The sequence below is a fragment of a genome, unplaced genomic scaffold (genome assembly GCF_019419815.1).
Source record: "Pyrus x bretschneideri cultivar Hongxiangsu unplaced genomic scaffold, Pyrus_bretschneideri_v1 Contig1, whole genome shotgun sequence".
NCBI lineage: Eukaryota > Viridiplantae > Streptophyta > Magnoliopsida > Rosales > Rosaceae > Pyrus > Pyrus x bretschneideri.
Genome location: NW_025999390.1, coordinates 6,550,242 through 6,562,154, shown reverse-complemented (window position 1 = coordinate 6,562,154; position 11,913 = coordinate 6,550,242). Strand labels below are relative to the sequence as shown.

At 35.9% G+C, this 11,913-nt stretch overlaps 2 protein-coding genes across 2 annotated transcripts; both read right to left on the bottom strand.

Annotated features, from left to right (window-relative positions):
• Positions 1 to 2,658: 2,658 nt before the first annotated feature.
• LOC125480141 lies at positions 2,659 to 4,820 on the bottom strand. Its single transcript, XM_048590539.1, has 3 exons — positions 4,706 to 4,820; positions 4,572 to 4,607; positions 2,659 to 4,006 (listed from the first exon to the last, which is right to left on the bottom strand). Exon 3 carries the CDS (start codon positions 3,996 to 3,998, stop codon positions 3,465 to 3,467), a length of 534 nt encoding a protein of 177 aa, XP_048446496.1. The 5' UTR covers positions 3,999 to 4,006; positions 4,572 to 4,607; positions 4,706 to 4,820; the 3' UTR covers positions 2,659 to 3,464.
• A 3,328-nt stretch (positions 4,821 to 8,148) lies between these two features.
• Positions 8,149 to 11,493, bottom strand: LOC103953550 (glucan endo-1,3-beta-glucosidase 5-like). The gene is made up of 2 exons (XM_009365299.2): positions 10,530 to 11,493; positions 8,149 to 9,367 (listed from the first exon to the last, which is right to left on the bottom strand). Exons 1-2 carry the CDS (start codon positions 10,874 to 10,876, stop codon positions 8,242 to 8,244), a joined length of 1,473 nt encoding a protein of 490 aa, XP_009363574.1. The 5' UTR covers positions 10,877 to 11,493; the 3' UTR covers positions 8,149 to 8,241.
• Positions 11,494 to 11,913: the final 420 nt, after the last annotated feature.

The following is an 11,913-nucleotide window of genomic DNA, read 5'->3' as shown; positions in this document are numbered from 1 at the left end:
AGGGAATTTTTATTTGAATTCATTTAACCTCTTTCTACATCCAATTTATTCTCTACACCCATATTATTTTTAATTAAAGAACTAATATCTCTTTAAATCCAAATTTATTACCTAAACTACCCTCCCAAATCCAATTCAAAATGTAAAGTTATGTTTACACTCATTTAAAAAATAAATTCTCAAATTGAATAGTTTTGTTTTAAAAGATACTTGAAATTCAAAAAACATTATGGGTCCTTTGTCCTCCTCCCACCGTGATTGCTTCAACTAACTGGTCCTAATTCCAATTCATTTCCAAATTCTTCAATTGTTTTTCGTGGCAAGTGTCAATATATCTAACAAAGACTTGAGTTTAAAACAACGATACTCTTTGTATATATAATAGTGACTAGTAAGGCTGTTTAAAACTAACATTCATCTTCACAGATTACAGTTTTTGTAATTTATACTCGTATTTTTGTAATCAAAACCTTGAGTTTTGAATATACTTGAATCTTATGGGGGTTAAAGTTTTTGTGAGCACATTCAAGTACAATAGCTGTTATTTTGGGCCGTAAACCAAATTGTTTTGTTTGCAATCTAATTAATATGGAGATCTCCTTTAAACAAAGATTAAAGAACTTATATTCATAGAAAGGGTTTCATATATATCCCAGAATTTTGGTGCGTGCAACAATTTTGCAATACTTTCACTTTAGCAGTGTAAAAAGTTTAAACTATGAGCAGTTTGGGATTGACAAAAAAAAAAAAAAATTGAAAATCAAATACTCATCTTCTAACTCTAAAAAACAATTGAAACCAAACAAACAAAAAATTTCCATAAGTCGAGTCATAACTTAGTTGGAGGATTGATCAAAACTTTATCACCATCTATCGATAAAAAAAAACTTGTTTTTTCTCTACAAGTGCTTATAGGGTTTTAGCCGGAATAAACGTAGGATAAATAAGGAGATCAATGGTAGTGTTTAATTATAGGGTGTGAGTTTATTGATAAATTAAAGTTTTATTATTAATTTCATATTGTACTTAATGGTAATTATGCAATAGGCTAAAAAAGACAATTAATATTTAAAATGAGTGCTACTAGATCTACCTCAATGTCTTATTTCTCCACCCACATTATAATCCCACCCACCACAAAATGTTAAAAACTTGAAATGTTATATTCCCACCAACTATTATTCCTAGAATAACCTGTATATTGAAATTCTTTTTATTTTTATTTTTATTGAGTAAAACAAAATCTACAAATATACGATTCAATTGATCAAGATGCACAATGAGGATCACATTTATACAATACATTTTACACAATTCCCGGCATCTTCTCTATCCTTCAACATGCCACCCGCCCCAAGAACACCGTGTTCCACTTCATCTGCGCCTCCCACAATAATCGGTACATGGATTGTGGATAGACAAGCCTTTATCCTAGTTTTCAAGGCTGTTTGCTGGTACTAACAACAAAAACAAATAGATCAAATTAAAATGGCCAAAGGTATTGGGGACTTTATTTTTTGAAGATTTAGAGAGGTGGGTTGTTCTAGAAGATAGGGAAGAACTGTCAACCTAGAGAGCAGTGGTTTTTCTTTTCTTTGGTCTTAGATGTCATTTTACAGGAGAATAAATTTGGTATTAAATTTTTTATTAAAAGGTGGGTGGGGAAATAAGACAGTGGGGTGGATTTATCACCACTCTTTAAAATTTAAGTTGGGTGTAGAAAGATGTTACATGAGATTAAATAAAATTTTCCTAAAACAAATATGCTTTTAGAGGAGTGCATAATTTAGAGTTTTGTACTGTCAATAATATTTTTTTTTTTTGAAAAAAATATTAATTAATTTAGATAAGAAGAAGAGATGAGTTAAATAAAAATAAAATAAATAAATAAATAAAGAAGAGAGAGATGTGTAGAATGGAAAGGGTGACAACAGAAAAGGGTTGATTTGTAGACGCAATATTTCAGTCAAGAGAAGCCCAATATCTACCGTGGGTTCAATTCTGAATGCCATGAGGCATGAGCTGCGAAAAACGCAGAGTTTTGGTGAGAACAAACCTCACGTCCACCAGATGATATCAGTCCAGAGTTGTTATAAAGAGAGATAACATTTGCTAGAGATAAGAGTGAAGCGAGTGCAATGTATCATATTATTTATTTTCGAAATTATAACAAAAAAAAAATTACAGGTAAACAGAGGGAGGAAGAGATATTAGTATTATTGCTTTCACTATTTTCTTTTATGTGTATTGTGATCATACACAGACTACTCGTTATATAAAATCATATCCGGAAAGAATTATAAAAATGAAATGAATTTATTTTGAAAAACATCATATAAAAACAATGTTACTATTCTTAGGTCTTCCACAATTTTCATTTTTGGCTAAAACATGTGGGCATTTAATCCCAATTTCCCACAACTTTTACAACAAGAGTCTTTCTTCAGAAAAATAAAACCACAACTAGCAGAGAGACATTCAAACATGAAATTCAAAACATTCGAAATTTGGAATTGGATATATATAGCTCTAAAAATTTCGAAATTCCAATGCAAAGTTCTAAACATAACTAAACATAAAAGTCAGGTAAAATGCTAAAATGTCAAAGTTAAGACAATAAGAAATAAGTACGTAATCATATTTGCAAACCATATGACGAGTCACCAACTAAAAAATAATCACATTAATTAATATTTAAGTATAATCTAATCATCAACAACCACATCATATAATTTACAAAATATAATTGAAATAGAGAGCTTTCCGCTTCCGGCGACGCTGTTTGAGAGCATCAAGCTGCATTTCCCAGTTCTCATCAACAATGTCATCATCATTGTATATCCGACCACAGTTTTGTCGTGGTGGTGAGGGTGACAATATAAGAAGGTTCAATTCTAATTCTGAATGCCACGAACCATTAAACGCATCGTTTAGTAGATACAAAATTGCAAATTTACAAGAGCGAACAAGCCTCACCTCACCAGGAGACATCACCTTGTTCTTCTTCAGAAGACCACAAACCAGGCAGAGAAAGAAAGATTCAAATTCAACGCGAAACAATATCAGCCACTCTTCACTTTTGCTGCAACAACGTAGGCTAATTCAACGTGCAAGCGCGCGCGAACGAGGCCAAACTACGATTATTTGCCAGTTGCTACAATATACAAGGAGAAGAGATTTCACTAGCAGAAAAACAGTTAAACGAAAATGAGGATACAAGTATTAAGTATAATGCGGACTTCCAATACTTTTTATGACGTTAAACAAATACCGAAACACGAATTTAAGGAAGCTACTACTCCATGACTTTGATTGGATTCGAAAAGTGTCTGAACTGCACTCGAGTTACAAAAACTACCATAGAGAAGTGCAGATAACAAATCAGGTACGGTAAACCACAGCAAGTTTAGTCATAAGCTTTTACATCCGAATACTAGAGCACGAAGCATGGCTAGGCTAGTCACTCACTCTACACCTCCCTCCCTGCAAAGATTGGTAAAGGTAGCCGAAAACAACAAGAAGCAACTGATCAGCATATCAGACACGACAGAGTTCAGTAAGATAGCGCTGATAATCTTCCAAACTCCGAAAGCAGTTTGACTCGGCTCTCCATCAAAGTTTGGAATGTTGGATCCATCAAGAACAGCAAGCGTTTTCTTCAACTGCTTGCACTCGTTCAAGGTCCGGTCGCTCTCCTTAATACTAAGGATATAGTAGACTCCGTTTACTGCTAAAGACCAGCCAACTGCGCATAGGAACATATAACAGCCGAGGAAGAACCAATAGTCGGAGCATCTCAAACCTTGGCCGCCCTTGATGATCCACAGAAAGCGTCCATACAAGGCAAAGAAAAGGATGAGAAGTTCTCTGCCGGCTGATTTTAGATAGCCGATTCTCTTTTGCTGATCTGCAATTGTAGCTTCCGTTTTCCGTATTTTGTTCCTCAGCTTTTCCTTCTCCACCTCAACAACAGCATCTCTTCCTTGGTTTGCAGCCATAGATTCTCCTACAACGCAAGAAATTAATTGACTCACAATATGTCAACAAAATTAACTCATGGACATTTTTCAACACTTCTTGCTATCTAAACACTTCATCAACATCATACGAGTAGCACAAATTTTGGTTAACATCGATCTCTCTGTAGGAACAAAATCAAAATGCAGACTTAAACCAGTACTTTCTATCTAAATACGGGAATTTCAAATGTCGAATCGCGTGATTTCAGACACACCCTTTGAATTACTATGCACACCCAACACTGAACATAATTTCATTTAACCCCCCAAACAAAGAAATATAATTTTGTTTCCAAAATTAAGTAAGAAGTTCAAGAATTTGACAATCAAAACCCAAGTAGATTTGCACAAGACCGAACAAAGAAAAAAGGGAAATTGAATCCAACCGCATTTTTTACCGAATCAAAAAACAAAACATCATAATAAACTAGAAAGAAATAAAGATAGTCAGCCACAGCTGAAATGCCAAAAGAAGAACAATAAATAAACCCCAACAAATTCAGAACGTCCAAGTTTTGCAACCCAAAACGAAGCTTGAAAAACCAACATTACCTTTTCTTTTCTTATGCTATGTTGATAACTTGAGGTCTGTAATAAGAAGGAAACAACTTTAACACTTGACTAAAAATTGTTGGAAAAATATCACAAATTTGAAATCTTCCGTAACCAAAAGCTAAAGTAAATACCTTGAGTAGGGTTTTGTGGTGTGGAAATGGAGAAAGTTGTAGCCTTTCAGAGAGAGAGAGAGAGTGTCTGAGATATTTTGAGAGGGATGGAGAGATATGAGCAAAATTTCACCAAAATAGGGGCTCTGTATTCTTCAGACTTTCACTCTATCATGCATGCTAACCTCCTACTCTTTCCATTTGTGGCTGTATTTTACTTGAAATGCCATAAATACCCTTAATAGACCTATTTGAATATGAGTGTTATTACATTCACTCAAGTTCGAATAAACTTTCTCGTAAATTAGATTAGTTTAAAATTTTGATATTTGTTTATCTAAGTTTAAAAATCTCCATGACAATTAAGTAAGAAGTGACGTAAAAAAATTTGAATAAATATTTCATGAAATTTGCGCAATCTTAGAGCATAACATGAATCAATTATGGATTCGGAAAGCATATATTAGTAGATTAGTTGCTCGCTCCATTGCAACCAAGTTTGAATCTCCTCCTCGTAAATTGAAGTAGTTCTAATTATGATTTTGTCCCCTCCTATTGTCTTTCTAATATTTTTTTATCATACGATAAATTTGTTAGATTAGAGAGCCAGCGGGGTTCGAACCCATGCCGTGGTGCAGATACGACACTCATTTCTACCACTATGATAGAGGACCACTTGCACGTGTGTAAAGAATTTGGGTTTTGGGTAAAGAATTTGAGGCCCGTGACAAGTGTCAGCCCAATTTATAAATTATGTTCAAATACAAAAGTTACGTTACCGCCACCCAGCCCAGTTCCCGCGCCGTCGTCCCCAAATTCCACCAATGTTCTAATTTCCAGCGAACCCTAAACCATTAAACGCCGCGTTCTGACGTAGGCAAATTCTGCAACAATGGAAAAGCTGTCACCTTCTGCCCCTTTACTACAGTGATGAAAAAAAGTTAAAAGTTCTTGCATGACAGCGTTTAAACTCCATCGATAATTAATCTAACATCTAATATAATAAAATCTATTATTTGACAAAAAAAACTGTCACCTTCTTTTTTGTCAGTTGACCACAAAGCTTGGACAGAGTAAGCAGAAGCACTATAAACTCTTCAGTCATCACAAATTCTCCACATTTCTCAAATTTTACATCCCAATTTTCTAACAAAAACCGAAACACCAGGGACCAAGATTTCCCGAAGCAAAAATTGATTGCAGAAGATGATCTTATATATATCAATACAAGGATCAAGGTCAAAGAACTCTAGGGCTCAACTTCGAAGGCTCATTTAGGGCCCCTAAATTCTCAGAGCCGGTATTGAGTCCCATATCCAAGAATGGTGCAATCAATATCAGGACAAGGAGGGGTGACAATTGGATTGGATGCAACAAAACTCAAACTACAACACAAATGCAATAACAAGTAAATAAACTAGTCGAAATTAAGCTTTTACATCCAAATGTACTGAAAGTGAAATATGAACCTCCATGACTGTTACTCTTCAGTTTCCTCTGCACACATCGTCAAGGTTACCCGAAAACGCCTCCAAGAAAAGGATGAACATGGCAAGAATGCAAGAGGCTACACAGAGCAGAGCCATAATTCCCGAGACGATGTGACACTGATGTCCATCATCAAAGTCCTGGACCCTTGATGATCCCTTAAGAACAGCAAGCCTACCCTCCAAGTCTCTGCGTTCTCTCCAGCGCCGGTCACACTTCATAACGCTTTGGATATAGTAGCGTCCGCTGAGAAACAGTTGAAGCCAACCAAGAGCACATAAGACCAGATAGCACCCAAGGAAGAGAAAGTAGTCGGAGCATCTCCAAACTCTGTTGCCGGTCACGGTCCAAGTAAATTGTACTTGGAAGGCAAGGCAGAGGATGACATGTTTCACCCAAGTAGACAGTCCAGAAGTGCTTCGCTTTTGGTGTTTTGAAATCTTATATTCTGCTTTCTGTATTTCTTCATCAGCTTCTCCTTCTCCATCAGAACGATATCATTTCCTTGGCTTCCAGCCACACCTTTTCCTAATTTGCAAGAAATTGATTCACTCACAATATGTAAAACACATTAACTCACGGATCAAAAAAGTTAATACTTTCTAAGGGATTTTTTTTTCTTTCAAATCTTTTTAACACTTCATCAACATCATATGAGTAGCACAAAATTTCTTTAAAACATCGATTGATTTGTCAGAACAAAATTAAAATGCAGACTTTCCGTACTTTCTAATACATCCATAGCTCTTCCAAATCCTAAAACAACATTAATATTTAGAATATGGCTTAAGTGTATTTGGCCGTATGTTTGAGTTCAAATTGGTTTAGAAAAGTCTAAAGATGTAAGTCAGCCAGTAAGTGTATATTGTCGTGATATACAAACATTATTAATAATTGGTTGATTTTGTTTGATGGATAATAAACCATTTATGATCAAATTGCATGTTAAAATGTTGTAGTTACTAATTTGAGTTTGATCGTAGAGATAACAAAGTAATTTTGGATTTATGCGAGATATATTTTTTTTTAACGGATTAAGGCTATCTTTTAATACATAACTATCATTAAGTTGTACGATATCTTACTATTTATGCTCAAGTGGGTGAATAAATGTTCGTGAGCACAAGTCTAAGAGTATATAGCATGGTGGTGGGTCCAAAGTTTCCGGAGACCGAGGGCGAAATCTCAAATGATGCCCATTAACGACAGATTAGTTGACAAATTTCCTCTACAAACTAATTAATTTCATTCACAATAAACTAGAAACCAAGAAATTGAATCCAACCGCATTTTACCGATTCGAAAAAGAAAAACTCAGAAAGTGCAAGTTTTTCAACACAAAACGAACTTAAGACATCTCACTTACAAGTGAAAAGGAATATCACTAGACCGTAATACTAAGTAATAATAAATACATTTGAATATGAGTGTTAAAACATGGTGGTACTATCAACACAATCATTTTTACTTTCTAGACATCCTTTCTTAATTTTTGTTTTTTTATTTTTTTGGATACATTCAATCTGACGACTGAAAATTAAAAAAAAAATGTAACGAAAAGTAAGATGAAATGTATGGATAGCACCATCCTATTATATTCACCCGCTGATCGTATTTTCCCGCTTACTGTACAAATTAAAGAACCAGTTTATGGCTACAAAACAAGAAGTTTTTTCATTGTCACTAATTTATGATTTATCACATGTGAATCATCTATTAAATTTATGGTATTTGAAACACGTGATAAGTATTTATTGGACAGTAACACCATTAAATTAAATCTTACTGACTAAGAGAATCTCTCCTAAATAAGACATGTCTTGGTGTGTCCTGGCACTATTTAATCTATTAATCTATTAATTCATTGTAAATTGTTATTAGGATTAGGTGGCTAATTTGAGGATTCTAAACCAGAAAGTATGTAGTAGGTGGTATTTAGACTCTGTAAACACATGACATTTTAGTCATTTTCTGTCTATTTTTCAATTTGTTTTGTGTATTGACTGATTAATGCTCGACAAATCGAGTTCATTACACCAATAATATACAATAAATACCTCCCAAAAAAATCACAGAATTGTATACAGGAACATAAACACAAACACCATTCCTAAACAACTAGGCTTTTCAAGAGAGCCAGCTCCGGCGTTCTCACTAGACGAAGAAGATGCTCGGATCATGATCCTAAATTTGCAGTTTCCAGTAGATGGATCACCCGTGGCGACAGTCGAAAGGTTTGGAAACTTGCAGGCAGTGTCCAGCTGATTATTTATTTGATAGTAACTGTTAAATGCATACGAAATGTTTCCGCGAGCATCCAAATCTCCACATGAAGTTCCATATCCGAGACTGGTGCAATCAGCATTTGAACATGCATAGCTCACGCTTAGCGCCACTTCTGGATCATCAAGACTCGCTGAGGGCGACATGACACACCATTTCTTTTCCAGATATTGTACGCCACTTGCTGCTACTAATCCATTCGAGCTTGTAGTGCCTAGACTGAGCTGATACTTCGGTGTTCCGTCCCAGTAAAACAGCCCCCAATGGCGTTCAAAGTTACCTGGCTGAATGCTCTTGGCATCTTCATCGAGGAGGCTAAATAAGTAGGCGTCCACAGGGCCGGCTCTCATTGGAGTCCCTGCGTTATTCTTGATATGGGACATAAACCCTTGGTTGAACCGTTGCGCATTCTGTACATTTGCATTCAGGTCCCCATCTGTAGGCCAACCGATCTCTCCAACAATTATGGACAAGTTTCCAAATCCGTTTTTCTGTAACGCCCATACAAGGGTGTCATGGTTTGCATCAAACACATTGCTGTAGATTCTTCCATTATCGTTAATAGGACTCGAGTATCCATTGAAGAAGGCGTAATCAGCTGGAAAATTGGCATCATTATAGAGGCTTATGAAGGGATATATATTGACAGTGAATGCAGCACCGTTGTCGCTCAGGAACTTGACAATTTCCAACATGAGATCCTTGGTGTCTGGTCGAAAGTCTCCATTAGAAGGTAGGTCTGAGCCAGCACTGTCGTAGACATCAGCGTTGATAGGAATCGTGACCTTAACCTGATTGCTCACACCGGCTTTTATGAGAGCTGACTGGATATTCTGAAGGGCAGGAAATATTGTTGGAAGAAAAGTTCCATTGTATGTTGACAACAATGGTTCATTCCCCACTGCAGCATACCTTACAGAGTATGTATGAAACAGGTAAGATCTCGAGAGATAAATTAGACGTAAATTATACGTTCAGTTAGAACTGGAAAAGATGATTTGATAAAAAACAGTAACTAAGAACGGAAAATGTTTGCCTCCCACCTTCCGAAACAGTTTTTTCTGATCATGAAATTCCGCTAATATTATTCTTCAGTTCAAGACAGCTAATAGAAATAAAAAAAAAACAAAAGAACGATAACAACAATTTAACGCTGCAGGCATTGTTAGTCAAATTTCTTGAGCGGTGCTTCCTTCCTGCAGCACGACAATACTTCGTGAGATGGATATGGATTTCTACATGACAAGTCGACTAGCTACAAGGAAAGGATCCTTGATAATGGAGTACTATAATGCTGCAGGGTATATCTACAAAGCAATATCCACCTAATGATAAAACCGATTTTCAAATAAAAAAACGACCAAGGATTTCTGAAACAAACGTAAATGAAGGCAGAAGCATGAAGCATTATCATCCGCGATTAAAAAACTTTCAATAGTAATAACCTTGGAACAACAGTAAATATAGCGGAATGTGTGATTCAGTAGAGAGTTGTTCCAACAAGCTACGGCAAAGAGATATATCAGATCTCTAAAATGAAGGGATTCTCTGTGGATGGTCAATGAGAAGCTCCTAAACAGGCGAGTTGAAAACCAGAGAATGGTGACTCTAGCATTGCAGAATACTCTTCAACTAAATAGAAGTCTTTACGTTTCTACCTGTTGGTCATGACACCGAAGAGAACGAGATGAAAGTGAACCGAACCACATTACCGGAAATCCAAACTCAAACACCAAGGACAGGTCAGGCAAGGTTCTAACGAGAGGATGACTAATAGTACACACACAGTTCTAGCTTCCCATATCGTATTTCGATCACGAAGACTGAATTACATAGCGGCTGATCAAGAATTTGATTTCCTAGAAGTAAAAAGATCACACACACACATATTTCCCTAATGGATCCATTTGTATACAGGCAAAAACCAAGGAAATTATCTTGTAAGCATACACAAACTAAGATTCAGGTACTAGCCCAAAAAGGAAACTACATGCCGTTTTTATAGGATTCCAATTGAAACAAAACCCAAATCTAAAAATATGAACAGGGGAAAAAGCGGAGAGAGACAATTTACCTGATATCTACACCATTGGATACATGTGAGGAGACATTCTTGGAAACCCAATTCTCAGCTGCCTGCATACTGTTAGACAAAGAATACAGCATCTCATTGGGGATCCCAACCATGACCTGAATCCCAGACTTGCTCAGAGCATTCAGAATACCCGAATCGGCATCGAAAAGCTTGACCTTTTGGATCCCGTTGTCCTTCAACATCTTCACAACAGTCGCTGGTGGGAGAGGGTGTGTTAACTGTGTCCCCCAGTTCGCTCCAATCCCAACCACTAACCCCACCAGCAGATTGAAGAACAATAAGGCAACACTTAGGCCTGTAAAGTCCACACCTTTCAGCAACCCCATCAAAACCCTTCACCAAAAAACTTGGAATTTGAGCAGAAAACTGGTTTTGGAAGCAGAGTAGGTGGATTTAAGGAGATGGGTTTGAATCTTTGGAGCTAAAGTTTGCAACTTTGAGCTTCTGAAGCTTCAAAATTTTGAAAAACCCAGTTCAAAATTTGAAAGAAAAATATTGTTCCTACAAGCCAAAAAAAATTTCAAAACATGGAAATGATTAATTGAAGTAAAAAGGCAAACTTCCTAATCTATGCACCAAAGTTGAAGTGTGACAACGACAGGAACATAAGAAGAATAAAGCAAAGCATAAAGGGTCAGACCCAGGAGAGGAAATTAAGGCTAAAAACTAAAGATTTTTCAATGGGAAGAGTACAGGATTTTTTGGATTTTGGATTTCTTAGAAACAAAGGCAAGAGCAAACAAAGAGGGGGAGAACAATAGAAGAATGTTTTCTTTATGTCTGGGTGAGCGTTCAACTTGATTGATTGGAGGATTATAAAAATGCATTCTGAATTAAATAATGATAATGATGAAGAGAATAATTAAAGCAGTCTTGAATCTGTGTGCTTTTTAAAGGAAGAGTTTCAGACTTTTACTTCCATGGCAGGTATGGTGGTCACCCATCTGTGACAAACGACTGCCAGTGTTCAAGTGATCATGTGTTAAGTTAAGTTCACTCAGCACAATGGCTGAGCTGTCAGCAAATTGAGAAGAAACCCCATACATCCGGGATTCATCGTGTTAGTATTTCAAACTAATTATACACTATCACACATATATTTCGTTCTATTTTGTTTTTATTTTTATTTTCTAACTAAGAGAGATATCATATATCTAACACGTTCTTAAGATCACAATACTTAAAATTCTCGGCATCTATACATAACAATGTATAAATTTAAAATTTTTGACATTCTAAATGTAGATGAATTCTCGACATAAAAGAAATTGTGACGAACACAATTTTCTTTAAGTTGGCGAATAGCAAGATGAGGAATTTTCTTGCATAAGATGAAAAAGAATAGAGTGCATGACAAGAAAAT

Excerpts from the sequence above, each read along its gene's own strand:
- LOC125480141 (XM_048590539.1), bottom strand. The coding sequence starts at position 3,998 with ATGGCTGCAAACCAAGGAAGAGATGCTGTTGTTGAGGTGGAGAAGGAA.
- LOC103953550 (XM_009365299.2), bottom strand. The coding sequence starts at position 10,876 with ATGGGGTTGCTGAAAGGTGTGGACTTTACAGGCCTAAGTGTTGCCTTA. Across the intron at positions 9,368-10,529 it reads TCCAATGGTGTAGATATCAG|GTATGCTGCAGTGGGGAATG; the intron begins GTAAATTGTCTC and ends ATACTCTGTAAG.